Source organism: Elephas maximus, chromosome 10 (assembly GCF_024166365.1).
Source record: "Elephas maximus indicus isolate mEleMax1 chromosome 10, mEleMax1 primary haplotype, whole genome shotgun sequence".
Taxonomy (NCBI): domain Eukaryota; kingdom Metazoa; phylum Chordata; class Mammalia; order Proboscidea; family Elephantidae; genus Elephas; species Elephas maximus.
The window spans coordinates 49,926,045-49,951,767 of NC_064828.1; the positions used below are offsets into that span (position 1 = coordinate 49,926,045).

General features: G+C 34.0%; 2 protein-coding genes across 11 annotated transcripts in view; one reads left to right on the plus strand and one right to left on the minus strand.

Annotated features, from left to right (window-relative positions):
• MIPOL1 (mirror-image polydactyly 1) overlaps positions 1-25,723 on the plus strand; it is a 352,757-nt gene that overhangs the window by 300,148 nt on the left and 26,886 nt on the right. For 7 of the 9 annotated variants that reach the window (XM_049899515.1, XM_049899512.1, XM_049899519.1 and 4 more), the window contains one exon: positions 9,952-10,026. The exons of 1 other annotated variant lie outside the window; for it this stretch is intronic. In XM_049899515.1, the coding sequence (XP_049755472.1) occupies positions 9,952-10,026 (75 nt within the window). Of the gene's footprint in view, positions 1-9,951; positions 10,027-14,330; positions 14,642-25,723 lie in introns of those variants that run through there. One more of the 9 variants, XM_049899516.1, reaches the window with a different exon arrangement.
• Positions 1-25,723, minus strand: part of FOXA1 (forkhead box A1) — a 99,437-nt gene that overhangs the window by 3,420 nt on the left and 70,294 nt on the right. The window contains exon 4 of one of the 2 annotated variants that reach the window (XM_049899506.1): positions 16,664-16,946. The exons of the other annotated variant lie outside the window; for it this stretch is intronic. Coding sequence (XP_049755463.1) covers positions 16,912-16,946 — 35 coding nt within the window. The 3' untranslated portion in view covers positions 16,664-16,911. Of the gene's footprint in view, positions 1-16,663; positions 16,947-25,723 lie in introns of those variants that run through there. 2 annotated transcript variants of the gene reach the window in all.

A 25,723-nucleotide genomic window follows, 5' to 3' on the forward strand; every position in this document is an offset into this window, starting at 1 on the left:
TATAAATATGTAGAGAGATTTATATCAAGGAAATGGCTTATGTGGCCATAGAAGCTGGAATGTGCCAAGCCCATGGGTCAGGATAGAGGCTTCTCCTGATTCAAGTAGCCACAGGCTGGCAAACCCAAGACTGGCAGGTCAGAGAGCAGGGCTCTTGCTCACAGGCTGCAAAGATTGACAAATCCCGAAATCAGCAGGCAAGACTGCAGGTAAGCTGCTAACTCAAGTCTCAAGAACCAGAGGTCAGATGAACAGGAGCCAACTGCAGGATCCAGAGTGAGCAAAAGCCCCCAAGCCTTTCTAGAATATCTACTTATATTCAATGCAGGCTACCCACCAAAAGAAACTCCCTTTCAACTGATTGGAAACTCACAGCAGATCCCATTGTGGAGGTGATCACATTATATCAAATCTCATCATGGAAGTGATCACATCATACAACTGCCAAACCATTGAGAATCATGGCTAGCCAAATTGATACACGCAACCTTAATCATCACACCATCAAAGATTATTTCCTTCTGTGTGTAAACCTTTTCATGAGTTTTTATAATAGTGTTCTTATATAGTATTTGCACTTCTGTGATTGTATATGTGTATATTGATCTCTACTACCAGTGAACCTTTAAACTTTTGATTTATGTAAATATTATGTGTTTTTGTAGGTTTAAGGATTAGGTTTATATTCACTTATAAACTGTATCTAATTACTATACTGTACATCAACATTTTTAGAACACCATGATATGTAGGTAGAATTCGTTTCATTGTAAGACAACCAGTAACTTTGACAGTCAGGATCTTCTTTAGTTCTATGTGTTCCAAGTCGACAAATAATTACAAATTTCAAAGTTTTATGTTCATGAAATCCTGTAATTTTTGTATGTGGCTAAAATTATAGGTTCTCTATATTAGTGATTCCTAATGACTGGTTAGGTGTCCAGAAAATCTGAAAACATTGTCAACTTTAAAAATTTTTTTCAGATCCCATCAATTATCATTATAATTTTTAAAAGAAAAATAATTTTTACACCAAAAAGTAGGAGTAAGATAATCTCAGATAATACTTCAAATTGAATAAGTTTAACCTTATCAAAAACTCACTCTATCATCCTGATTTTTCACATTAACCCATGACATATAAGAACTTTTTAATGGACTAGCACCAATCCGTGGATTAGAGTTTAAGCACAACTGTGTCATTTACAATAATTAAATGTTAAATTTTAATCTACAGCATTTTTATGCAAACAGCACGTACTTTCTTTGTTTGACAATGCCATGCTCCCCTCTCAAGGTATTTTCTTAAGTGCACTAATTTTTTTTTTTTTTAAACAACAATATGTAAAAAAGATTGGCATAGTGGCACTTAGGAAAATACCTCCTAGGAGAAGGGCAGCGTTGGCATACTAACATAGAAGGCACACATTATTTGCATAAAGGCACAGTAAATGTTAAATTTTTTACCTCTTATGATTTCCAGCAGTAATACCTAGATGCAATATTATCAGGCTATTTTTTTTATACTCAATCACTGTATTTCATTTTTAACTGCCTTCAGTTGAGCAAAGTATGTCTTCATTACAGTGAATGTGAACATCAGCCTATTTTATTGGTTTTAAGAGGATAACCTTCTTAGAAACCAAATTGTAAGATTTCGTTAGATGGTATGTAATCTAAAATTACTGTTATCAACAATACTTTTGAATTCCTTTGTAAATATGTCAGTAAATATTTAAAATTTAAACTCAAAATGTCCAAGTTTCCCCTTTTCCTTTAACAGCCACATTTCTCAAATAACCATTTTTAACTTCTCAATTTCCATTTCCTCCTCTCAACTCAATGCACTATGGCTAGCTCATATACTAAAATTGTTCTTCTTAAGATCACCAGTAATTTCCAAAGCACTAAATTCAATGGCCAATTTTTATCTACAGTTTTATTATACTTAACCCAACCACCAAAAAATGATAAAAAATGCTCATATGTCTTCAGCAATATAGCATGCTGCTTAAAAACATAGGCTCTGGATTCAGGATGCCTAGTATGTGAACTTGGAAATTTTATTTAAAAACACTGTGCTGAAGTCTCATTACCAGTAAAATGTGGCTGATATTAGATTTACTTCATAATGTTATTGTGAGGATTAGATAATACACGTAATGCAATATTAGCCCCACCCTTTGAAACTGAATAAGTGGAGAATTTGCCAACCCATGCTGCCTCCAACAGTTTTGACAGTCTCTGCTCCTGGGATCACACTTTCCTTGTTGTGGACAACAACAGATGTTTACAACCAAGTGGCTCCTTTGGACCATTTCCTTCCTGTAGAATTCCAGGAAGGAAATAGCTTTCCTTCATTTTGTCCTCTTTCTGTCCCTTTCAGTCTAAGTCACAGGGTTTCTGCTGAGATGGTTGATTAGATCCACTGGTCACAGGCCTAATCTCTTCAGCAAAGGGTTATGTATCCACAACTTTGGTATCTTTTCCAAGGTATGCTTTCTTAATTTCTACAATGAAATTTTATAATTCTTTAAGTTCTGATTTGTTTTTTGCATAATTCATTTTGCAATCTATCTTTCCTCTGGTATTTTAATGTAATATATTTTAATATTTGCATGTTTAAAGTTTGCTCAGAAATCTTCTCAGCTAAATGTCTAAATTCATCGCTTACAAGCCCTAACCTTCCACCAAATATTTGAACATAATTCTTTGCCACCTTATAATAAGGATTACCTTTCTTCCAGTGTCCAGTAACGTGTTCATCATTTCCTTTTAGAGCCTTACCAGGAACAGATTTAACATCCACACTTTTAGCAGCATTCTGTTCATGACAATAGACAGCTTTCCCTGCAGCTATCAATTCCTTATGAGCACTCATCAGAATCACCTTTATTGTCCATAAATTTACTAATAGTCTCTTCAAAGCAATCTAGACTCTTATCAAGCACTCCAAACTCTTCCCCTACTCATTACCCAGTTCCAATGTCCCTTCTACGTTTTTAGGTATCTGTGAAAACAGTACCCACATCTGGTACCAAACTCTGTTTTAGTTTCTGAGTGCTAGTGTAACAACAACAAAAAAAAACACAAGTGGATAGCTTTAAAGAACAAATTTATTTTCTCAATATTCTGGAGGCCAAAAGTCCAAATCATGGTCTTGGCCCTGTCAGTTCTGGCTGTGGCCTCTCTCCTAGTTTCTGGTGTCTGTTGGTAATCTTTGACATCCCTTTGCTGCTTATAGATCCATCTGCCTCCACTGTCACATGGCATCTCCCCCTTACGTTGAGGACCCACCCTACTCTGGTGTGACCTCATTAACATAACAAAGGAAAACTTTTTTGTTTCAAAACAGGGTCATATTTATAGGTACTGGGGTTAGGACTTCAGCATAACTTTTTGGGAGGCACAGTTCAATCCGTAACACTTTCTATGTACTGGTATGCTTCTTGTCACCTGGAACAAAAGTTTTCCAAAGGATCTTTAAAATATATTTTGTTGTACTTAATATGCCTAAGCTACACATAGTTACATAAAATAAAAATAATTACAGCCAGACTTGTAAAGTTAGAAGCTATTTCAGAGATCTTTTAACATAATTCCCTTCTTATCAGAACTGTGCTGAAACTATTACAGATCACTCGATATACTAGATAAAAACTTTTATTGGAAAAGAAAGTCAGTCAGTCACTACCTTTAGTGACCCTTTATGAACTATTACGCTTTATTTATAATGAGTAAATTCTCCCTGACTTAAATTCCTACAATGGTATCTATCTCAGTGGAGATGGAAACAGCAGGCCACCATTCTTCATGAAATAACACTTCATATGTAATGATAATTGGTAAGTTACTATTTAACCTCTAACCTTTGCGTCATGCTAAATAACTCTAACCTTTTTTGTTTTATGCTAAATAATTCCACTGACTCTTGCTTCGTAGGTTCTATTTTCATTACACAAATATAATTTTTACATTGAAAAAAATGGGACAGATTTACATTGATATGTTTCACATTCCCTCATATACTGGAATTATGTAGTGAATAGTGAGTGTGTCCTGGTGGTGCAGAGGTTAATGCGCCCAGCTGCTAACTGAAGGGTCAACAGTTCAAACTTACCAGCCGCTCCATGGGAGAAAGATGTGGCAGTTTGCTTCTGTAAAGATTTATAGCCTTGAAAACCCTAAGGGGCAGTTATAGTCTGTCCTATAGGGTTGGTATTAGTTGGAATCGACTCGATGGAGTGAGTTCAGTTTTTGGGTTTTTATGTAGTGAATAGATTAGACAAATAGATATGGGAAAAGAATTGTAAACTTTTAAACATATTTTAGAAGATGTATCAACTATTTAGAATTTTCTTTCTCTCCATTCTTTTCTAAAAAAAAAGAACCAAAACCAACTACTTAAAATTTATGTGAGTTCTGCTTATTTAAAACTTTCATAGCATAATTAAAGTATCAGTATAAACCTTTTCAGTTGATAGATTTTAAAGTAGTAAATAGCCTTTTGAGTTATAGGGCATCTTGTGTCTTTTGAGTGATATTGACAGAAAAAGGACATATAAAGCCAACAAAGTCTTTCCTGCCTCTTGACCAAATACTGATTTCTGTGAAGAAGTCGAGGTTACAAAGAAATTGTGAATTCTCAGCCTGGCTTTCCTGCTGATGAGTAAGAACTGTCTGTAGTTCTCTTTGAGGTGTCAGAAGAGTCACCATAGTGTCACACAAGGGTTCTTAGCGTAAAACAAACATACTTTTCACAAACTCAGCTGCTTAATCTGTTTGAAGGCTGAGTTATAAAATGGAGTAAATGACTCTGGGTGCTGGGAAGGGGAACAGAGCATTTCCACAGTTTCTTGATTAAAAAAGAAGAAAAAAATAACTGCTATTGTCATTTTTTTAAAAGCATACTGTCTTCGTCAAAAGACTTTGTTCAACTTTTTTCGTGAAGTTTCATTTCTGGCTGCAGACCCTTATTTTAAGCCTAATGAAAAATAATTGTGCTAAAATATTCTTAAGAAGTTGAATATGGGGAAAAAAATCTGAGTATTTTTATAATTGCATTGTCTTTACATTAAAATTATTCTGCTTTGAGCCAACTTTACCCATGTCTTTTCTATAATATCTTGGTTGGATTACAAGTTCTAAGGCAACATTAGACATATCTGAACACTTTGTAAATAATTAAATTAAAGAATAAGTTTTTTAGCCTCTGAATAAGGTTTAAATCAATATTTAATGTAATACTTAAAGTTGGTTTTGATTTATTAGTACTATTAATAAGTGGCAGGACTTAAACTTTTTCTAGAAATTACTCTTCAAAATGGTTTTTTGTGTGTGAGATATAGAGGCCCTGTGAAATAAGATATATCTCCTTAAACAATAGGCCCAATAGTTCATTTATTTGTGAGTTTATCTGCAAATGTCCTCACCAAGCATCTTTGGAAGGCACTTTCTACATCTAATTAAGTATAGCTTTACTGTCATTTGTATATAGCAGATGGACTCAGGAGACTCCTGAGCAATCATTTTAAGATATGCAACATCTAACATGCTTAATTTGTGTTCGTGGACACATGATATGCTTTTTAACAATTTAATATCCTGGGTTTGTGAATCATAAAACATGTTTTTAAATTCCCTAAATACACATTGACTTTTGAAATACAAGTCTTATGGTACTCTGTCTAGTAAGTATATATTTTATAAAAATTATCAGTGCCGTTATACATTTGTTTCACGAATTGTCTTCCTTATCCATTGAGAATATAAAGTAGGTTTCTTTGTTTTTTTGTTGTTGTTATGTGCCATTGAGTCAATTCCAACTCTTAGCGATCCTATAGGACGGAGTTAAGTTGCCTCAGGGGTTTCCTAGGCTGAAATCCTTACAGAAGCAGATTGCCACATCTTTTCTCCTGTGGAGCAACTGGTGGATTTGAACCTGCTGACCTTTCAGTTAGCAACCAAGTGTTTAACCATTGTGCCACCAGGGCTTTTTAGGTTTCTTTAGAGCTTCTTTTTTTATACATAGAGATATCTAACATGTTTGACAGACATTTATTTACTGAATACAAATATTTGAATGCTTACACAGCATTTTGAGAGTACTTAATACCACTGAACTGTACATTTAAAAATCATTAAAATGGTAAATGTATGTTGTGTATATTTCACCACAATAAAAAAGGAAGGGGGAGGGGGGACTATGACAGGATAGAGCAAGTCCCAGTGCTTTAGTTCATGGAAAAGGAAGAAAATCAGGGTTGAGACAGATTCGGAGTTAGGGAAGGCATCTGAGAGACGTTTAAGTCTGAATGGAGCCTATGTGAGAGGCAGAAAATGTGGAAACACTTCAGTGTCAGAGCTAACAGGGACAACTGATTAGTTAAAAATTTAATGAATATTGGAAAAAATGAAAGAATTTGGGCTTATACCTTTACCGTTAGTGAACATCTTACTTCAGCTGAAGAAGCACGGCTTCGATTGTTAGCTCATTCCTTGCTTCCAGGAAAGGATTATTGTAGGATTATTAGGATTGATCCCTAACCCAGAATTTGAGAAATTCCAATAGAGCAGAAAGGATCCCAGTGAAAGAAGAAGGGGGGCTCTGAAAACCTAAAAAACCTGTGCTTTCTCTAATAGAGATCACTTTTATGATTATCCTTATGGAATTAATCATAAAAAGCGTGAAAGTATGGACTGAAAAGTTAAGTTACAACAAGGCTTCTAGCAGTTAATTTATGTCTTTATTTCAGAAGCTGTGTCCCAGTAGATCTTCTAGATCTGGGCTAGTATACATTTCTGCATTCCAGGATAGGTGAAATATGTTTTAGATGAGCAAAATAGAAAGAAAAAGAGTAAAAAATTAAAAAAATAAAAAAAAAAAGGGAGATCTAAATACAGTTCTGGTTTAAGACTAAATAAAATGTATTTTTTTGTTATTGTTGTTTTTCATTAATCCCAGTGCTACAATGAATAAAAGTCAGAGATAGAATTCCTATCATTTTAGGAAACTATAGAATCTACTTACAATTTTAATTAGAATTTGACAGTCTTAAAAATACAACAGGAGTTCCTATACCTCAGAGATATTCAAATGTGATTTTTTCCACATATATTTATATATATAAGTTCCTTAGAGTGGCTATATGATCTAATAAGCATCTTTTTCCTTGGTTTTGTTCTTAGTTGCAGTCATAAGCCTTTTTACTATATTTAACATCTGACAAGTTCCATAACTTCTGGGTACTTCTGTGAAGAGAGGGGAGCTCATCCATGTTATCTGAGAATAGTTTAAGAATAGATAAAGTAAGATTAATAACGTTATTTAAGCTTCCTAGTAAAAGAAACTGGGTAGTAAAAGGTAACTCAATACAGTAATTGCTAGTATGTTTTACAATATTTTTATAGTAGTAAAGGGGAAAAGGAAACTATTGTAGAAGTTAGATTTTTAGGCATTTCTGTCATTCCTGCTTGGATGATGCTCAGCCACGTTATATTTTATAATTCACTCAGACCTTCCCCCTTTTGTTTTATTTATCCTTAAACACGTAGTCACAAATACTCTATCTGCAGTTTTGTGTGAACCAGGATATGGTTGTTTTTTTGTTTTTTAATACACCCTCCAAATATTTATCTGAAGTCTGATGTATACAGTTACACAATTAACCTAATCAGACAAATACTCAGTTAAAACTTCCTTACTAGGTAATAGATTTTATTCTCAAAACGTAATTGGGAAAAGCTCAATTGAACCCAAAGCAAGTAGAAATGCAAATTTCACTTGGATTCTAAGTTCTGTGGTTTCTTATTTTTCCCACTAGGTCAGAGGTTTCCCCAGTGTACATGTTAGGCCCTCAAAAAACTTATAGATGAGAGAATACGTTGCTTATTCCAGTATAATTTTGTCTGATGGTAAAATCAGACACATTGTTCATAGATAAACATTTATTCTTGGTCATTTACATTTAAAGAAAAAATTATATAACAATATCATATATAGTAGCAGTTGAAGTCTTTCTTCCTTCTATTTATTGTTCTATTATTCATGAACAACAAAACAAGCAATTTTTTTCTTCAGTTCTTAGTCCAAGAACAGAACTAGTTAGTTTTCCTTAATCAAAAAAATAGTTATGTTATTGTAGGTTTCTTTGTCAGGTGTTTCTATAGGAAGACTGTCTAAAAGTGAAAAATAAGATTCCAACAATTACACAGTAAATTCTATTTTGGAACTTACTAAACTTTTTAATTTTAATTTTTTAATAGTCTTACCATTTATACCATAAAAACTAAGATTTCTTGAAACATCATCATCTTTTTCCTTTGCTGCATACAAGTGTATCCTAGAAGTGGGTAAATATATACATTATTTCTCATTATGTTACCATTTACCATTTAAAAAGTTACATAATGGTAAAAATAACATATAAACATATTTAATATCTTGGGACACCTCCTTTAAATTAATCTGCCTCTTGAGCTGAGTTGTGTATATTTCATATGAGTGTTCCAAGACGTTCTCTACTACTGACTGGAGGCCCTAATCTTTCCCAAAAGGATGGGAGAAGCACAGTTCAAGAACAAGAATGAATCTCTGTATAATCACACCACAATGTGAGGTGACCCTAAGACAGAGAACTGACCAGATACACATATGGGTTTTAGGAAGACTCTCTGATGCTCTTTTTTAACACAGCTGTGAGAAGAATGTGGCTAAGACCCAATAGTCATTCTTGAGTAGAGCTGCCAAAAGAAACCATGAGGAGAAGAGAATTTAACACATGGGTGTAAGAGAGTACAGGCTTCATTGATGCGATCTGAGGGGAATGCCTAATGACTGGAAGAATCAAACTTGGCAATGAAAACACAAAGCTCTTTTCATCAATTCAAACGCAGACTCTAAAGCTGCAGATGGTCACCTCCAGCCTTGTCTATTCAATGTGGGGTTTTATAAAATGGTACTTTGGTGAATACTAATAGATCAAAACAAAGATTTAATAACGCAAAGATGTGGTGGTCATTTTTAAATAAGCATACAGGTCAGTGTCTCAGAAAAGGATGAAAAGAGTACCTTTTATATGTGGGTCTAAAGTCTTTTTGTTATTTTTCAACTTCAAAAGCAAATGACATCTTTAACGTACAGATGGTGTTTTATGGAGAACAGTTTACATTATGAAAAAGAGACCAAAATCAGGGTTTATATTTATGCTCATTGATTTCATTGCTTCTATTTGAGGATTGTCAATTTATAATGTTTGTTAATGTCATCCTTTAATATTTTCTTGAAGCTCGCTTAATAGGATATATTGCTGTTCTCAAGGATGAATCAAACTGATTAAAAATTTAGACCAAAACATTTATACTTTGAGTAGAAATGTTTTCTTTAGAGAATGCAAAGAGAGATTGTTTAGTAGAATGGAAGGCTTTGAACATTTCTCCAGTTTTGAAATTATAATTTTTGCTACTTTTTACTTGATTTCCTAAGATTTTAGAAATTCATAATTGGTTATATATTAAAAAATAATTTACTACATTCAACTTATTATTTATGTTCCCATAATAGTCTAATTTAATTTTATTTTTTTCTGAATAAGCTATATTTTACACTTGGTTAACACTTTTTAAAATTCTTGAGCTAAAATAAAATAAATGAAAGTTTATTATCCAAAATAAACTTTCTCTACACCTTAAAATATGAACTTAAATAACTTAATATAAACTTTCTGTTTCTGCTATTCATGATGTAAATAAAATGAGCGAGTCTCTATTCCTAATATTTTTATCTAGCTAGTAACTCAACACTAACATATAGTCAATCAAAACTCTAAAAGTGAAAGGTAGAGGAGAAGCAACTTAGTATTTAGTAGAAGTTTTGTTTCTTTATCGGTAAACAGGAGCTTAACTGTCATTAAGTAGGTGTGTACAAGTCATTAAACTCTTGTTTCTTTTAAGTTTCTTCATCTGGAAGATGAAGCTAATACTACTTGCCCTACCCACTTCAAAACATGCCTGTGGGTATCAAGTAAGGTACGTGTACATAAAAGTATTTTGAAAAGTATAATGTGCTCTATAAATGTAAGCCATTGGCTGAAGAATATGCATTTTAAAATGAAAATTATAATCACCACTTTGGAACCAGAAATAGTAAGAGAGAAAGATAATGTTTTAGTCTGAGACATAAGCACCATGTAACTTTTAGAAACACCACTTAACTTTTGGAAAAGAAATTCTTCACATGTATCTTGGAAACTGGAAGCAAAGAGGGTTCTGTGAGTTCTCATACACTGCAGGTGGGGATGCAAACTGGTAAAACCTCTAAGCGGCAGAATTTGGCAATATCTAACAAAATTACATATGTATTTACCTTTGACTGAGGAAAATTACTTCTAGGAATCTATCCTGAATGTATACCTCCATGAATATGAAACAACATAACAATTACAGTATTATTTATAATAACAAACAGAAACAACCCAAATATTCATCAGTAGGAGAGTAGTTGAGAAAACTATGGCACATAGTGTAGTATGATGCAGCCATAAAAAAAAAAAAAAAATGAAGAAGGAAGATATGTATAAATTGATATTGAGTGATTTCCAGGACATATTGTTAACTGAAAAAGATAATATATATATAATATGCTACCTTTTTATGTAAGAAATAAGAATAAAAGGAGCAGGAAGGATAAACCAGAAACTAATGAAAATGGTTACCTTTGAAGGTAGGTGGGAAAGAGATACAGGCATAGGAATACAGCTTTTCTGATTACACCTTTTTGTATAATTTTGACTTTTGAACCATGTAAATGTTTGCATATTCAGAAAATAAAAAAGCAAACTCTAAAAGTAGATACAAATTGAAATAAGTGTACTTAACTATATATCAAATTGATAAGATATTCATAGGGAGAAAATAGTTAATTCAAGTATCTTTTGATCATAGTACTCTGACTATACATTCTTCTTGTTGTTTTTGTGTACCCTTGAGTATTCTGACTCATAGTGTCATATAATCTAAAGACAACACGAAATGCAAAGCAACCTTAAACTTTGCTCAATATGTTCATAGTTATTATGAAGCTAAGATTTTCACTGCAAAATAAATGACAGTAAGAAAAAGAAGCTGTCATATTATATATGAATTGGAAACATCAAGATGAAATCGTGATTTTAAAAATATAAATATTTCCTAGCTATGTAAGCTGAAAAAGCCTTAGAAGCAATGGGCACACCTGGTGCCCAGATTTTAGTTTCTAAACACCATTTCCTATTAAAAGATGGAGCCCTGGCTACTAACCAAAAGGTCAGCAGTTCAAATCCACCAGCTGCCCCTTGGAAGCCCTATGGGGCAGTTCTACTCTGTCCTATAGGGTCATTATGAGTCAGAATTGGCTCAACGGCAACGGGTTTTCTCGTTATTAAAAGACACCAAAGCTCCTTGGGGAAATGGCTGATTTTTAGGTCTGGGACAGGGAGAGTACAAGGTGAGTCTGGGATATATTTTTGTGCCAGAAACCAAGAAAGTGCTCAAAGACTAATGGGGTCATATCAAAGGGGCACAGCAGCACCAGCTTGAAAAGACTCCCACTGACCAAATTTGTGACAATTTGCACATCAAAAGAAGAGCTGTATTTGATTACACCATGTTTAATTTTTTAACAAGAGTCCTTAAAGATACAAAAAAAGGAGAGGTGGAGGACGAAGGGGAAGAAGTCCATTTTGTTCAGAGGAATGCCAGTCTATAAATGATAGAAATTTACCACATTGTAACCCCCAGTTTAATTAATTCAGGCAAGAACCACCAATCAGCCGTATAATGAATTAAAAGAAGCTTTTTTTTTTTTTAACTCAACGGCACTGGGTTTTTACTGAGTACTCTGGGCTAGAATTTTTTTTTTTTTTTTTTTTTTTTCTGGGCTAGAATTAGTCTAAATAGTTTGGAAAAACTTACTTAACATATACCAAGTAATTTAGAGGCTTAGTAATCAAAGTGGGCATAGACATGGTGATTTATATTGTCAAGTGCCTTCAAACAATATTTAGGGATTTATTATTAAAAGTTACTTTAGAAAGTTTTTTTCAATTCAAATATTCTGTTCTTGTGTAAATGATAACAGGCCTAAACCACTCAACCATTTATCCAAATTCATCTTTTAAATACGTTTACTAAAAGCTTTGCCTTAGAGACTTTATCAGCATTACACTAGGTATTAATCCTTTATTTAAAAATTTTGATATTTTGTTTGCCATAAGTTTTTTTTTTAAGATTGCATTAAAATATTACTTATCTTGATTACTAAGTTTTTTTACACCCACCTTCAGTTTACACCCAAGATGAGTACCTCATTTACCTCTCCCTAGTCTTGGCCCTGAGTACTCTATAAAAGATTAAAAAGATACTACTAGGAGAAAAAAAAAATCCTAGTTTATCTTCATTCAAAAAATATTAATGATAAGCTACATGTTACCCTAGCTTCGATGATTTCTATAGAATGGTGTTTCATATTAAAAAATGACAGTGATATTAAGGATTTGAACAATTGTGGTTCTTCCAACCCTATGGAATTTGACCAGGTTTTTAATTACAGACTGACAAAGCCAGCTACTGTTTGAATTCCTGTTTCCCACTTCATGGTTAGCACCTGCACCAACTTTCTCAATTGCTGCTTTGTTGTTATTTCAATTACCTTGCACACTCTGTAGATAAGTTATCAGATCTATCAATAGCAGGGTCCTGATTGCATTCTAGAGCCTAAATAACTGTATTACAATTTGAGAGTACAGGCAGCCCCCAAATTACAAATATCTGATTTTCTGACAACTAGTAATTGCCCTTTTAATGTTATGTAAATTTGCCCTCACTTTGAAAGGATTGAACAGACCCCTACTTGGAACAAATTCTTTATCATAATCACTTTCACTTGCTGCATGTGCACTTTTTAAATTATTGAAAAAGTTTCTAATCTTTTCTTGCACTAAGCTCGTTGCCATCAAGTCGATTCCAACTCATAGCAACCCTATAGGACAGAGTACAACTGCCCCATAGAGTTTCCGAGGACTGCCTGGTGGATTTGAACTTCCAGCCTTTTGGTTAGCAGCCATAGCTCTTAACCACTACACCACCAAGGTTTACTCTTGCACCAGAGTAAAGCTAAATAAGAACCGTATGCACCTGTTTCAGCTTACCTACAAATTCGACGTAAAGACATCCTCGGAAACAGATCTCATTTATAACCCTGGGACTGCCTATATATGGTTTTTATGAATCAAAGATAAATCATATATAGAAAATGACTGTGGTGATGCCAGTTTAATGAGTAAAATATTACTTCTATGCAGTAGGCCCATGGCTTAGTCTGAAGTTTGAAGTTGCATTGATATATTATCTCTACTAGTCTCCCAAAGGATGTTGCCAGTCTTTTGAATTAAACTTGAATAAGGTTGATTTGTATTCCCTGTAAATCAAAATTTGAAATGTTGACATTAGAAAATTTCATTCAGTGCTAATTATATATGACTTTTATGAAAGTTAGGAAGGAAAGAATCCTACATGTTAAAGTTTAGTATTAGTCTAAAGCCCTATGAAAATAGTAGTGAGTACCTTAATAAGCCATCTTAATAAGATACCTTAATAAAACTAACCAGTTATTCTTGCTTGCTGCATTTCACTTGGCAGTATAAAAATCAGTGATTCACTTCCTCTGTCGTTAATTGAAATTTTCTTGGTTTAAAATGATGAAAAATCTTAGCAATGTTAGAGCAGTATTTTCCAACCTTTCTTGTTTATTGATCCCTTTAATAGTAATATATATTCTCACTAGGTAGTGTTTAAAACAGCGTTTTTTTACATTGGTATAAAATAAAGAAGTTATTTTAATTTATATTGATTGCTACATAAATTTTATTTAAATATAATCTTTGATATTCATAATTTGTAATACTATGTGGCATTTGATTTATTTCAGCTATGTAAGAAAAAGCATAATTTGTTAAACTTTATAATGGTATATTAACCATTTGATTTAGGGACCAAATAATAAGAAAGTAGATTAAAATTTATAACATGTTATGGCATTAAACAACAACGGCTTGTGTGATAATATTTAGAATTCTTAACATTTTGCTTTAAAAATGAAATAACAGAGACCTCCATTTCCTCAGATACTTAACCTTGATTTTTAAGCAATAGCTTCATAATAGGCAATGTGAGAAGTCTGATCAAATAAGTACAGTTTATAATCTTGAGGTGAATTTACAGAATTATTTTATGCCTGTTATTAGTTTGTATTTCAGTATCAATGTGCTTTTGCTTCCTCTTTTCATGGTCCATAGGGGTGGAAATTAAACAATTAATAACTGAGAATGAAAAAAATTATGTTCAAAATCAATGTTGGCAAGCTGTGTTCAGCTCAGTGATAGACCAGCTGAGGAAATGAGGCATGAGCTGCTCTGCTGAGCTTCGTCTGGGCTCCACTTTGTTCAGTCACATGCATGCAGAAGTCCTCAAAGTGTTCCATTTTAAACAAAGAAAAAAAAAGTTTAATAATTTTTTGCTTGAGCTTCAAAAATAGAACTCAGAACCTACCACGTTTAGCTATGTGATCTCCTGTGAATTTTTAAATTATAAAATGAAAAAATGGTATTTTAGAGCATTTCATTATGTAGTTTTATACAACCTTTTCACTTTTTTGTCAATTTAAACACATTTTTGTTTTTTAATAAACTATTTTCTCAAAAATATATTTATTTTCATTACTTATTAAACAAAAATAGCACAAACATATATTAGAGCCAAATAAGTTACTAGAATTAATGAAATAAGGATATAAGTTATTGGGACATAGGAATCCCTTGCTGGAAAAATTATGTGTTTCATCATATTAAAAAAATGTTGAAGATTCCTTTACATTTCTTCAAATTAACAAAAACATTTTTAAAAGGAAAACATAATAGTTTATTATAGAATAACTGACTGTCTTAAAATGCTAAGTAAATATGTCTCTCATCCTGGACAAGGTATACAACTCTGAGACCTAATTTGTTTTGTTAGTGGACTTACTAAATATTAGTCTTTGCTAGTCCAGTTTATATCATTTATCTTTCTTCTGCCAGCATTCTGATTTTGCTCTGAAGTATTCTACAAGTTTCTATTATAGTAGCCCAAGAGCTAGTTTTTCTGGTTTACTGACTATGCTTGGTATATTCTATAACTGATAAATCAATAAAACCTTGTTGTAATATACAAACTCCCATCTCTCTGAAGCAGTTATAACCAAACTGTCAGTGAACATATGGGTCAAAAAAATATGTTGTGATTATATTGACTCTGAAAACATTTGACTTTCGTAGACGACATCATTTTATGTGTAGTAGAAATTGGTTGTAATACTGCTCATAATTTTATGAATAATGAATCCAGTGAATAGTAAAACAATAAAAATGTTTATATCCTCGGAATACGTTTTTTAAGTAATTATTCTGAAGAGCTACATGTTAGTGGTATCTTTGAGCAAATTAATAGATATGAATCATATTTCTTGTTCAGGAGTGAAACTGGGACCTGTTAATAAAATTTCTATCCTTAGCACTAGAACTTTATATTGGTTTCATACATTTTCTATATCATATTAAGATAGAAAAAATGCAGTAATTTTTTAAAAAATATTTTATTTAAGTAGCAATTTAACACAATAAACTCTGTTGATTAAATACATGATGTGTTTAGAAGGTAATAAAATGAATACATCAAAGAATTTACTTTAGCAGTTATATTGCCTTGCTTATTTTTAAATAATTACCACTTAATGAACAAGTTTTATTACTGATTAGAATTTGACCAAGTCTTCAATAACCCATCTGGCTGCCTAATTCTTTAATGAGACCCTATTCCATGATGAAACTTAGCACTGATACTGTTTTCCTGATAGATTTTATGTCCCTTACAGAAATTCCCTTTTTGACTACTACCAAGGGGTTAGTTGTATTTATCATTGGTTGAGCTAGATGTCCTAATTATTGTGAAGTGAAAATCTAAGCATAAATAATTACATTAATGAATATATTTCATCCTAAATAAAAAGATGAAAGAGGAAATTTCTAACGGAAATTTCTATTGCCCATTCAACAGAGGCCATGATTTTAAAATTTTCCCAATTATAATTACAATAATTAGGATATTGATCATTTTTATTTATGTCTTTATTAAACAAATGTTTTTTAAACATGAGCTGTGTGATAGGCACTGTGTTAAACACTGGTGAACAAAATCAAACTGTACCGTGACCTCATGAAGCAATCAGGAGAGACAAATATTAAATATGCATATAAATTATGTCTAATGTAATTAGGGAAAAATCCAAGGGGCTATAAGAAAGTTGTGGTGGTGGGGGAAGAGGCTTAGGGAGGTATTTTCTAAGCTGGGACAAGAAGTATAACTAGGAATTAGTAGGGGCGGGGGGTGAGGAGGAAGCTTCCAGTGGAATCCAAAGCAAAGCATTTGGCACATTGGAGAAACTGAAGGAAGATCTTAGGGGGCAGAGTGCAGAATGATGGGGAGCCTGGAGCAAAAAGGAGGCTGGGGTGGTATGCAAAATTAGATCGTGCAGAACCTTGTAGTCTTTGTTAAGGTTTTTGTTTATTAGTTTCTGTTTGTTTTTCATACAAACAGTAGAAATTGTTGATGGATTTTAATAAGGGGACGTGTTGTAATTTACATTTTTCAAAGATTAACATGAGTTGCTATGTAGAAGGTAAATTAGAATGCGACAAGAGTAGAAATAGACTCATTACGAAGTAATAACACTGGTGAGAAATTTTGATGACCTGGATCAAGGCGATGTCACTGGAGTTGAAGAGATGTAGTTGGACTTGATATCTCTTTGGAAGGTAGACTTCCTGGATGAGATGTGAGGTGTCAAGGAGAACTGCCAGGTTTTTGTCTTGAGCAACCTGATAGATGGAAATACCATTTATTGAAATTGTGAAAACTAGAGTTGAAATGGAAAGACATTTTAGCAGTTTGAATTTGAGTAGCATGTGAGACATCCAAGTAGATATCCTTTTTGATATCTTTTTTTTTAATTAGTTTCTCAAGGAAGGACTTAAATTTATAACACATAATTCTTTAGACTTGTCAACAGACCCATTTAAGAAAATATTTGGAATTCATATTATAGTCACGCATCGCTTAATCTCCATGATACCTTCTGTGAAATAGAATGTCGTGTGATTTGGACGTTGTGCAAACACCGTATTATATACTTAGCAAAGCTGTATGGGATACCTTTTGTTTCACTTCCAAATCGATACTTCTTCTTTATCTCTTGCTGCTGCTATCACTAGCACTGGTTTTGCTGCATTTGGGAGCTATGATGCACTTCGTGGTAATATTAAGAAGGGATAACTCTTCAGCACTCAAGAGACACATGATACACGAGATTGGATGCTGCTGCCTACGAGTGGAAGCATACACTGTTTTACAGTAAGGTTTTTATTTGTAAGTAGGGAAAGTTCACATTAAAATAACAATAGAAAGTACAGTACATATATAAGCCAGTAATATAGGCATTTATTATGACTATCAAGACATACGTGTTATAGGTTATATATGTACTGTGCCATTATACGCCCACCAGTGCAATTGCTTTGTATACAAGAGACATGAAATACACGTGCTAGGTGTGGGAAGCTGTTACACTCGCTACGTCTGGCTACATCTGCTGCATCCCGTTCTCCAGTGGGGATTTCTGAACTCTCTTATAACCTTATGGAAGCTCGGATGTATATGCAGTCAGACATTTCCCAAACGGATGTTATGCAGTGCATGACTGTACTTATTGTAAAATTTTGTAATGAAAAGTTTGTAACTTTAGAATTTCTGCAGTTCTCTTGCCAGATAATCTTATCATCAGATGATGTGAGGTGGCCATATAACATCCTGTGATATTTTGGTTTCTGTAATACCAGGCATGACCTCAAAACATGACTTCGTTTATATATTTCTCCTTACAATAGAATAGATGGTTTCATTGAACCATCTTCCACAAATCAGTATAAATTTTAAAATCATTTCACTCACACATATGTGTCAGTTATTTTGTGCCAGAACTCCTCTTTGTTATATGTATTTCCTGCTAATAATAAGCTTGAATAATATTAAAAGATATAATGAGCACATATTAACCAGAGCAGTATATAATTTGAAACCATTACCTTGTGTTGTTTTGTTTCAGGACAAAATATTTTGCTTTTGAGGCTTATATTAGTTTAGTCATCTATTGCTGTGTAACAAATTACCCCAAAACTTAATGACTTAGAACAGCATTTATTATTTTTCATTTTCTGTGGGTCAGGGATCTCAGCAAAGCTTTGCTGGGTCCTGTGCCTCTGGCTCTCTCACAAGGCTTAGATCTTCTCCAGGCCTGACTGGGAAAGATCCCTTCCTGATGATTCACATGGTTACTGGCAGGATTTGGTTGCTTGTGGGCTGTTAGACTAAGGCCTCCGTTCCTCATGGCCTCAAGGCTTCCTTTGGTTCCTTGCTATGTGCGCTTTTCCGAAGAGTATCCCACAACACGGCAGCTGATGTCATAGGAATGAGAAGACAAGAAAAACAGAGCTAGCAGGACAGAAGTCACAGTCTTTTGTACCCTAATTACACAAGTGACATTCCATCATTTTTTGCCATATTCTGTCTATTAGGAGTAAGTCACTAGGTTCACACTCAGGGTAGAGTGAATACCCAACAGTGTGGATACCAGGAGACAGGAATCATTGGGAGCTGTGTCAGAAGCTGCCTCCCACCAGGTTTGAAGAAAAGTTACTTTTGTCGGGCCTTGGGTAGCTGAGAATTGGTGGTCTGTAAAACATTGTTAATTACATTGCTTCGTAAGTAGTGAAGGCTGTGGGAAAACACATAATCACAGTCTGACCTTAGGATACCATCAGACTCCTGAAAATCTACAAGATCTTGTCTAAAAAAGCCAAAGGTCATGGCAGCATCAAAACTGTCTAAAGAAACCAAAGCTTGAGCCAAAATTAAGTACCAAGAATCATGCAGATTTAGAAACTAATATGTCCTAAATAGAACAATTAGCAGGATCAAACTATGATACTGTCGGCTCGATCCAGCTTCCTACTTATAAATTTGAATTTTAAAAATCAAAGTACAGCTAGCTAGTAGAAAACAAGGCAGGAAAGATTGGGTTTCTACCTCTTTGAAATCAAGATGAATACAGAAAGAATCTGAATAAATAATTAAGCAAGCCTTACTTGCAAAAATGGGAAAGATAAAATAATTTTGTTTAAAATGCCCAGCTGTGGTGAATGTAGAAAGCCAGTCAATATTATCTGAATTTACACTAAGTCTACCAATTTTATTGGTATTTCGGACCTGTTTGTCGTTGATGATAATACTGGTGCTATTAATGATGATAAACAGTTTGCTTTAAAATTTAATATCAGTGTAAACTCAGTGAAAATTTCATAAAATATCAGTGTTTAAAGACAGCAGTTTATTTTAAAAAGATAAAGAAGTATAATCATTAACACAGAAGATTATCAAAAGATAATTTGAAATAACGATAAGCATGATTATCACCACAGTAGGAATGTAGTGAATGGACAGCTACTACTATTCTGGTGAAGTAGAACTAAAAAGAGCTTTAAATAATGAAAGGGATAGTTGATGGTTGAGATTAATGCCTTTTCTAAGTACCTTGAATTGTTTGAAACTCATTAGAAAATCCTTTGAATCTTACTAATTTCTCCTGCTTTCTAATTCAATTCAATTATGATTTTAATCAGCATCTACTGTGCATCAACCACTGAGGTAGAGACTAGGAATCACTGGTAAATAAGATTAAAGAGGGCAGCTCCTGCCATCACTGAGCTTGTAGTCTATCAACAGATAGGACAATAGCAATTATACTAGGGGTGGGATGCAGTTATTTAGGAGGGGTACCTATCTCAGACTTGGGTAGATTAGGGAAGCTTTTATAGTTATAAAAAGGCATCTGTGTTCCATTAACTCCCTAGGCTACATTGCCAGAAGTCTTACTCGTTAGCATGCTATAGAAAAAGAGTCAAACATTGAAGAAGATTTAGCCTTCAGAAATATGATTTTAAAATATTGAATTTGCAACAACATAATATGTACAACATTGTTCACCTACTAAAGAAATAACAACACAGAACCTAATCAGCTCCATAATTCCTCATGTAAAGCCCTTGGGGCTAAATGAGTTTCAGAATTCAGAATTTTTCTAATTTTATCAACGTACATAGAGGTGCATATTCTCTTTATTATCTAACACCTTCAGTTGTTGTAGAGAAGCACCCCATAAGCAAACACATGAATATTTCTGCGGTGGAATATCTGAATTGTCACCCTAAATCAAATCAGGTTTTGCTGCTACATGACTTTGCAGCATATTTTTCAGAAATTTCTGGATTTTGAAACTGTACATTAAATTGTTGTATCTATAGACTACTTGTCTATAAAAAGACAGTTGTACCTGATAAATTAATGGTAAATATAGCCAGTTAAAATTTTACATTATTTTTGTGTCTATAGTATTAACTGGAGCCCTGGTAGCACAACGATTAAGCACTGGGCTGCTAATCCAAAGACTGGCAGTTCAAACCCACCCAGTGGCTCCATGGGAGAAAGACCTGGCGATCTGCCCCCGTAAAGATTACAGCCTAAAAAACCCTACGGGGCAGTTCTTCTCTGTCACGTGGAGTTGCTATGAGTCAAAAATCGACTCAATAGCACCAAACAACAATGTAATATTAACCGTTGAAATTAAAAGATTTCACTCAGTTAAATCTATTTTTCCATTATGGTGCATTGACTCTCTCCCCATGATAAGGCGTATCGGTAGAAAAAAAGTAGAAAATAATCCTAATGACTTCTTTATCATAGTATTTCTAAGAGATTATGGCATATCAAAAGTTGTTTAGGTTTCAGGGACAGAAGAATCACACAAAAAAAAAGTATGTCTTTTTTAACATACAGTTTTTAATAACGTGCCCAAATGTTAACCTCTCTCCAAGCTTATGTCAAGCCTTCTGTTAGGATAGCTGTTATATATACGCTGCTCTGTTTTACGATACCAGTAACATAAGTGACTAAGCTGAATTCATTATAAGGGATTTGTCACAGTGGGAGCTTTTTATATTTCAATATTTTCCCAAAACTTTATCCTATTAAAGTTTTTTGCTGGAATCTTACAAGTCAGTTCAGTTTTATGTTTAGCAAAATATGTAACCACCTATTATTGGGTTAAGTAAAAAGAAAAAAATCAAATGCCACACGTTAAAGGGTTTTTTGAAAGAGAGATTTGTGGTTTTTGTCTGGAAAGGTATCCTTTTTTTACAGGCTCCAGCTAGCCTTTGAGGGATGGGCCACTGAAGGAGAGAGGACAAACTATAAAAAAAAAAAAAAGAGAGAGACAATTAAATTGTTTTAGAGCACCTTGTTGGAGTCCAAATGCAAACTATTTGACCTCCTCATTCCTTACAATCCTGTGAATGTGATTACTGCTTTAACCAAAGCATTTTGTGTATACTTAAATAAAAACTTGTAATGATGTGCCCAAGAAGATAAATGTATCTTGTTTGTGCTAAAAAATATTAACTTTTAAACTTCAGTCTCTTAAAAACTATCGACTTCCTCGCAGACTTTCAAAACTGTAAGCACTGCTTGTCAATTTCAAAACGATGCTAAATATTGTAAAAATATCATTTGAATCTTTAAAAAATTACATATATATCCTCTATAGACTGGATTGCAAGTTCTGTGAGAAAAAAGTCAGTGATTTACTCTTCTTTAACCCGGAAGAGTGCACCCAGGACAACTTTCAAAAATGCTCATTAAAGTTATTGAAATAGATCTTCATCTAACTTGCATATATTTTAATAGAAAGAGAAGATGTTTGTGAAAATACCTTTTCTTTAAGCACCCTGCCCTTTAACATATGCCATTCAAAAGAGTGGACACGTAGTTCTCAGTAATAAATGAGAAAATACTTTTATTTTTCCAGATTATATTTTTTCTCCTCATTTTACTTTTTTAATTATGTAAAAAAATGCATGCATGTGGCTAAAAATCAAAGAATATAACATAAAAGTAAAAGTGTTTCTCCCTTCTCTTGGGATTACCTCCCCAGAGATAACCACTGTTAAAAGTGCCTTGTGACAACAAAAAGACAAAGAACCCACTCAAAAAATGGATAAAGGACTTGAATACACATTTCACCAAAAAAGAAACACATATGGCCAACAAGCACATGAAAAGATGCCCAATGTCTTTAGCAATCAGAGATAGAAATCAAAACCACAATGAGATACTACCTCATTCCCACTAGGATGGCTATGATTAAAAAGACAAAACAACAGGTGTTGGCAAGAGTGTGGAGAAACTGTAAGCCTCATCCATTGATAGGAGGATCGTAAAACGGTATAGCTGCTGCGGGAAACAATCTGGCAGTTCCTCAAAAAGTTAAAAATAGAATTGCCGTATGATCCAGCAATTCCACTGCTACGTGTATACCCAAAAGAATTGAAAGCGGGAATGCAAACAGATAATTATACACCATTGTTCGTTTCAGCACTATTCACAATAGCCAAAAGGTAGAAACAGGCTTAACTGTTCATCAACAAATAAAATGTGTTACTTACTTGAATAGAATATTACTCAGCCATAGAGAGAAATGAAGTCCTGATACATGCTACAACATGAATAAACCTTGGAAACATTATGCTGAATGAAACGTTAGTCACCAAAGGACAAATGCTGTATGACCCCACTTAAGTAAAATATTTAGGCGAATGTATATGAGACTAATGTTTGGTTACCAGGGGCAAGTGGGAAGAAGAGGAAAGGGGGACTTATTGCCTGGGGAACAATGAACGTCAGTTATGGATGATGGAAAAATTTGGAAGCTACATGTAACTTTTAAGCCTCATGATCTCTGTCAGCCTCATAGGATCTCCAACTCTGTGGACAATTCTGCAAAAGAAATAAGTGAAAATGGGATGAGAAAGGAAAATGTGTACATCTTGATCAAGAGAAATATTAAATAATATTTTTGATAAGTCAGAAACCAAATCAAACCCGTTGCTGTCGAGTTGATTCCAACTCATTGCAACAATATAGGGCAGAGTATAACTGCCTCTTAGGGTTTCCAAGGAATGGCTGGTGGATTCGAACCGCTGACCTTTTGGTTGGCAGCCGTAGCACTTAACCACTGAGACACCAGAGCTCCGTGAGAGGTCAAAAATGGAAAATGCTTATTTTTATCCACAATACTTTTTTTTTGCAAATTTCTAAAGCAGTACACATTCATTTTAGAAAAATTTTAAAATATAGCTAAACAACTTGTCATTTTTACAAAATGTTTTCATACACTGCATATTATTTTATAACCTATTTCACTTAACATATTGTGAATGACTTTCTGTGTCATTATATACAATATTTTACTAATCCTTTAAATGACTTTAAAACTATTCCATAGTTACACCATAATTTATTTAATGAATTCATTATTGTTGCTATTTAGTTGTTTTCAAGTACCACTATAGTGACCAAACCTGTAGCTAAATATTTGTACATATCAGCAGTTTGCTGTCGGCTTCTAGCCAAAAGGTTGGTGGTTCGAACACACCCAGCGGCTCTGCAGAGGAAAGCCATAATGATCTGCTTCCATAAAGATCGCAGCCGAGAAAACCCTATGGTATAGTTCTCAGTAACAAATGGGCTCACCATGAGTCAGGGGCCAACTCAGTAGCAGCCAACAACAACATTATTATTGCAAGGGAAACAAATTCCTGAGAGTGGAAGTGTTGAGTTAAAGAGTATTTAGAATTGTTAGAAAAAGTTTCTATTAATTAGAAAAGCAATTAGGCTATTTATAGGAATAACACTAAGGAAATGAAAATTTTTAAATCCCTTCAGGTGTGGAAAAATGAGAAGTATGATGCTGGTTGTTTAAAGTAGATAACATTTCATCTTACCTTCTGGTTATAAAACGCATTATCATAAATACTTTCTGTGATACCAAATCAAAAACCAAACCTGTTTCTGTCAAGTTGATTCCAAGTCATAGCGACCCTATAGGCCAGGGTGGAACTGCCCCATAGGGTTTCCAAGGCTGTAATCTTTACAGAAGCAGACTGCCACATCTATCTCCTGTGGAGTGATTTGTGGTATCAAACTGCCAATCTTGTGGTTAGCAGACAAGCACTTTAACCACTGTGGTACCATGGTTCCTTTTTCTATTATAAGAATGACCTAAATTTCAAAAGATATATTCGTGGTATCAAACTGCCAATCTTGTGGTTAGCAGACAAGCATTTTAACCACTGTGCTACCATGGTTCCTTTTTCTATTATAAGAATGACCTAAATTTCAAAAGATATATAGATATAGATATATGGATATGGGCATATAGTGACAGCTGGAATTTAATTTGACAGTACTTCTTACAGTACAGTACTGAGAAACTTTTTATTCAAAATTTCTATACTACTTTTTGGATATACTCTTCAAAGACATTTGCAAATAATAGATCAGAATGAGGTGAAGCTGGAAAAGGCAATGTGTGTGTCCATCAAAGAGCTCCCCTATAGTAGTTGCAATTGAGAGAGAAAGTTTAGACAGGCGTTAATAACTTGCTTTTGAGAATAGTAAATCATTCTCTTTTTTCAGTTATTGTTGTTAAGTGCCACCGATTCAGTGTCAACTCATAGCAACCCTGTGCACAACAGAAAGAAATACTGCCCGATCCTGTGCCATCCTCACAATTGTTATGCTTGAGCCTATTGTTGCAGCCGCTGTGTTGGTCCATCTTGTTGAGGGCCTTCCTCGTTTTCACTGGCCCTCTACCAAGCATGATGTCCTTCCCCAGGGACTGATCCCTCCTGATAAAAAAAAAAAAAAAAAAAAAAAAAATTTTTTTTTTTTTTATATAGCATGTCTAAAATATATGAGACATAGTCTTGCCATCCTCGCTTCTGAGGAGCATTCTGGTTGTACTTCTTCCAAGACAGATTTGTTCGTTCCTTTGGCAGTCTATGGTATATTCAATATTCTTTGCCAATACCACAATTCAAAGGTGTCAATTCTTCTTCCATCTTCCTTATTCATTTGTCCAGCTTTCGCATGCATACGAGGCGACTGAAAACATCATGGCTTGAGTCTGGCACACCTTAGTCTTCAAGGTGACATCTTTGCTTTATAACACTTTAAAGAGGTCTTTTGCAGCAGATTTGCCCAATGCAATGCATCTTTTGATTTTTTGACTGCCACTTCCATGGATGTTGATTGTGGATCCAAATAAAATGAAATCCTCAACAGGTTCAACCTTTTCTCCATTTATCATGATGTTGCTTATTGGTCCAGTTGTTAGGATTTTTGTTTTCTTCATGTTGAGGTGTAATCCATTCTGAAGGCTGTAGTCTTTCATCTTCATCAGTAAGTGCTTCAAGTCCTCTTCCCTTTCAGCAAGCAAGGTTGTGTCATCTGCATAACGAGTTATTGTTAATGAGTCTTCCTCCAATCCTGATGCCCCGTTCTTCTTCATATAGTCCAGCTCCTTGGATTATTTGTTCAGCATACAGATTGAATAAGTATGGTGAAAGGATACATCCCTGATGCATACCTTTCCTGACTTTAAGCCATGCAGTATCCCCTTGTTCTGTACAAATGAGTGCCTCTGTAG